Consider the following 5,033-nt stretch of genomic DNA (forward strand, 5'->3'; position numbering starts at 1 on the left):
TAGATACTAAAATTTACACTAAGTATATTCATTTATGGTTATGAAATATCCATTGTCATCTCTAATCTCACTTGACTTGGAGGTGATTGAATTGGGATGTAGTTTGGATTTCTTTCCAACATATGGGACATTTTTGTGTTTAAAATATTCAATCATCTTTCTAAGTAAATCATATATTTATAAAGGTGACTACTAAATTTATGAAAATGTAGATTTAAAAGGTCTATATCTTTGACCAAGCTTACTATATATGTAGATTTGTTTGACCAAGTTTATTGCATATGCTAACATGTACACATTTATTGATTTTCATTGGGACTCAAATGATTTTTGGTACCTCCAAGTCCTCCAATTTTTTCTTTGTGATAGTAATGACTTGAAAAAAAACCCTAATGTGGCAACTAGATGTTTTATGGACACTAGATGTTAGGTTTTTCTAAAAAATACAAGTGGATAAACGTGGTATTTTACCCCTTCATTTGTTGAGAGGAAATATGATGCATTATTGAGCCTACTTTTTTCTTCCAATATTTTTGCTATGTTCTTTTAGTATTTATATTACACACCTTGAAGGGAATTTGCATTGGTGAAATAATCACAAGGCAAAAAAAATGTTCCCCGAAAAGTAAATTTTGATCCACAAAAGTTACAGACATGCATAATTCTATGTGGTGGAATCAAGAATGATTGAATGAAGACACCAATGGGTAGATGCATGTTATGTTGTTACAATGCTCCATCAGGAATATTGGACTTATCTTTCTCTCCATAAAAGATGCATTTAAAATAACAGCAATGGTTTTCGGGTAAGATATTGTCTAAATTTGTAACATCAAATATATAAGATACAAGCCCACATTTTCCACATTTGTATATTTCTACCAAGTCATGTGCCCTCTTACATTTTTTGAAAACTCAAAACTTGAACAAATTTTTTTAAGTTTAAGCAAAAGAAGTCAAGTAAATTGCCAATCCTTCATGATTGTCTATGAGATTATTTGGGGGATGGGGTATGTAAGAAGCACTCATGACATGAATTCCACAAGGCAAAGCTTGGGCATGTCACCTATACTTGCATTAATTGCAGGTTTATTTCCAATATAAGAAGAGATCCATGTGCATATGAGCCATGTCTAGCATGGTGATTCATGGCAATGCTTCAACCGAGCAAGAGCCACGAAATTGATTTGAGCTTATTTCTATCAAGAGGAAACCAATCGGTCAGTGAATACGTTAAGTAAAGAGATGGGATAATGGAGCTCACTTGCTGCCATGAAACGCCTGCAATTGGCTATGTACTTTTTCTCCTCTATACTGGCTAGTGGTTTTGATTGAGATGCAGTCAAATCTTTTTTTTTTTTAGTCTACACATACATAAGAGGCAAGGTCAAAAGGTTGAGGTTCAACACATAAGGTTTTTGAGGTTCCTACACATGGATCATGGAATGGGTATGAGCTAGAATTGTGAGCCTGCAAAGGTTTGGCCATATTGCCAGCCAGCAGGAGCTGCATTGTAGGACGTAGCAGAGTTTCCGTCGCTGACAGTGACCATGAAAGAGAGAGATTGGCCGCCAAAATCACTATTGCATTGCCAATTTTGCCCCCAATTTCTCGTCATGGACTGCCACCCTGTGTTGGAGCCCTTAATGGACACAGCAATCACATCACCTGCCCCACCCACATTAGTGATGAGAACCAGATTGAAGAATGAGTGGCCGTTCACTGTAAACCGCATCCCACCTTGTCTCTCACAAGGCACTCTGCTCTCAACGCAGCACAATTAAGTTAGAATTTCAGCACCAAAATGAGGTATACCTACACATTAATATCAGTCTAGCAGCAAATAAAGCAGCCTCTTAAGTGTTTCTAGAGCAAGTAAACTACATGATACCTCCGGTACTGGACTGGCACAATTCCTCCAGTGTATACTGCAATCGTCTGAAATGCAGGTTGAGCCATGTCAAAATGTTGAAGGGGGGGATTGCACCATCCTCCATTGGTGCTGGAAAGAGCGTAATTGGGTGGACAGAGGTTGGTGGCTGTGACTATAACAGAGGTGCCTGATAAGCACCATTGAAAATCATCTGTGCACTTAATCTCAAAGCATGCCCCACATGTCAAGCCACCACTGAAGAGAGCAGTGCTTAAAGCAGCAGTGTTCGTGCCATAGCCTTGCGTGTAGAGGTCTCCATAACCACAAGCTCCATCTGTAACCACGTCAAAGAATGCAATGCAATGCAACATCAGAAAGATGATGAAACGCATGTTAGAGCCACATGTAATGTAAAATGTCAAGATTTGCACAGCCAAATCCAACATGTTTTTATCTCAGACTATGCTTGCAGTGGCCCTCGGCTAGTTCTGCCCATGCCTGGCATATGCATTGTAGTGAGCTGCATTTTGGAGAAGTGTAGAAAATCATGTAAAAGCAAGTTTTGGTGCATCACACCCACAAGCTCAATAACCCACAGTTGTTATTGCATAGCAAGACATGCACAGCAAGACAATGATCAAGGCTAATTACACAATATGAGATGGTGGGTGGGCAGGTCAACGCAGAAGGCTGCCCAACCATCCCTGACCACCAGTCTAGATGGGCCCCCGTTGACTGTGGCAGGAGTGGTGGTATAACCAGCCTACGTACCATGTCATACAAGGAATATTTGCAAATTAGTGACCTGTTGTGGTTAAGCAACACATACCCATTGTCCCAGAAGCATCACTGCCACCATAGAACGTCGCATGGGCGTCATTCCAAGGGCCATCAGAATAGGAGCCTCCATGAATTGTGATGAAAAATGTGATAAGAAGGGCAATGGTAAGCCGGGTGGCAGCCATAGTGTAGTATTGTGATGTAAGCTAATGGGGAAGGGAGAAAATGGCAAAAGTTAGCCTACAAGAGGGGGTTGCATGGCAAATTTGAGCTTAGTTAAGGGGGTCAAAGGGCCAGTTTCAGCTGAACTTGTCAATAAGAAGGGGGTAAAGGGAACATTTAACTTGCTTTGTGAGCAATTGGAGGCGGTAAAGGGTAAATCTTAGCTTAATCAAAGAGGGCTAAGGGGCAAAGAAGGGGGTGAAATGTAGCTTAATTGGTAGGCAAAACAGGGGATAAAGGTATGATTCAAGCTTAATTTATGGACAAAAAAGAGTGGGTCGAAGACAAAATTTGAGCTTAGTTTGTGGGCGAAAGCGGGTTAACTGATAGATTTGGGGTTCATGGCGTTGCAGGTTAGGGTGAGCAGTTAATGGTGGGTTGTTTCAGCTGAACAGATGGAGGTTGGGTTCTGCTCGGCTGTAGCTAGTTTTCCCTAATAAGTGTATGTATGTATGTGGGCTTTGGTGCAAGTGTGCTTATATAAAGCAACATCTTGCAAAAAACAAATAGGCAATCAATTAATTAAATAAGAAGAAAAGGACTAGCCAACAGGTCCTCTGAGTTGCCCTCAAACTGTCGCATAATCATCCCATTTTCATTAATTTAGCCCTCGTTGATGCCCTTTCGCACATGGGCACATGTGCAGGGTCGATGCCATCGCCAATAGAATAATTCGCCTCCCAAATGGGTCATAATTCTCCAATTTTTTAAAGCCCGGAGAGGAATTGAGGGTCAAAACTTTTCATTATTTTTTTCCCCCAATTTTATGAATTTCAAAACCCTACAGAGATTTCGCCAACCCTAAAAACAAAAATCGAAGCGAATTTCCTACTTTTATTAGCCCCAAAGACAAAACAAGCAGCCAGATTTTCCTGAAAATGAAGAAATCCAAGCCATTTTTTCTGATTTTTTTCCCAAAACGTAGACAGAGGTAGGGCGGCAAGCAAAAAGAAAATAAAATTGAGAGTTTTTTTTTTTGGGGGGGGGGGGGGGGGGGGGGGTTGGAGCTTGCACCTGGCGTGCTGAGAAAGTCCTCTGATTGTTCTGCAGAACCCTTTTGCCCCTGTCCTTGTAGGTTATCTTGATTCGCAGCTTTAACCTGGATCCTTCCATATCCATGCTTTTCTATCGGTAGAAAATGTGCACCTTCCAACTACCTCAACTCTCACGCGGCTTGCTTGCTGCCATACGCAGAATTTTAAATCAAAAGAAAGACTTCCTCTTTCAATCAAGCAAAACACGCCGATGAGGTAGCTTTGATGGTATTGATAACTACTAGGGTTCATAAAAATTAACCAATTTAATGACTAATTGCCTCCCTTTACCCAAAAATAAATTAAAAAATTTTCATTGCGACGTGGCAATTGTGGGTAGAGTTTTTTTTTAAGATGTTATGTTGCCCAAGTTTTCTTCTTTTTTTTTTTGAGATGGCTGGAATTAGAAAGTACAACATAACACACACCCATGCGTGCCACCCGCTAAGGGTTTCAACCCATACCCTTGGGACTCTCAAGCAACACCTTTATCCATTGCACTAACTCGCGGTCGGCATGTTGCTAAAGTTTTCATACAGAGGGCTCCGTCCACATGGAGATGGACAGGTGAGAGACTCTCCATCCACGGGCTTTGGCAAGGAAGATCTCTTGGAAAATTCACAATGTCATGACCTTTTCAACCCAATTTATGAATCTACTCTTCATGTGTAAATGCCCTTAGGCTTGGTTCACACACGATATACCACCGCTTCCCTTTTTAAGTTTATAATGGACACACATGACTTCGTTGGGAGATCCCTATATAGTCAGGATCCCAACTTTTCACGTTCATAATGGAAACACATGACTCTGTTGGGAGATACCAACATAGTCGGGATCCCAACTTTTTAACTTCATAATGGACACATACACTATGTTGGGAGATCCCAACTTTTTTAAAAAGTTGAGCGAGGGTTAACCGAACAAGATGCAAAATTGGTGGAACAACAATTCAACAAAGTTAGGACACCCTACCAAAATAATATGGTCAAATTGCGAACAATGTGAGTTCAAACAGCATGCTTTTCAAAGACGGTTGTTTAAACCACATCTTAGACCCAATTCAACATAGGAGGTGCGTGTCACCTTTTCCACATAGGGTGGGTAGACACAAGATATGTCTT

The 5,033-nt window shown here is 40.7% G+C and overlaps 1 protein-coding gene across 1 annotated transcript; it reads right to left on the reverse strand.

Annotated features, from left to right (window-relative positions):
• Positions 1-846: 846 nt before the first annotated feature.
• LOC147621938 (expansin-A10-like) lies at positions 847-3,800 on the reverse strand. Its single transcript, XM_086822949.1, has 3 exons — positions 2,703-3,800; positions 1,892-2,207; positions 847-1,760 (listed from the first exon to the last, which is right to left on the reverse strand). The coding sequence occupies exons 1-3, from the start codon at positions 2,836-2,838 to the stop codon at positions 1,457-1,459; spliced, it is 756 nt and encodes a 251-aa protein (XP_086679075.1). The 5' UTR covers positions 2,839-3,800; the 3' UTR covers positions 847-1,456.
• Positions 3,801-5,033: the final 1,233 nt, after the last annotated feature.

Source organism: Cibotium barometz, chromosome 29 (assembly GCF_041138505.1).
Source record: "Cibotium barometz isolate CiBa-2024 chromosome 29, ASM4113850v1, whole genome shotgun sequence".
Lineage (NCBI taxonomy): Eukaryota > Viridiplantae > Streptophyta > Polypodiopsida > Cyatheales > Cibotiaceae > Cibotium > Cibotium barometz.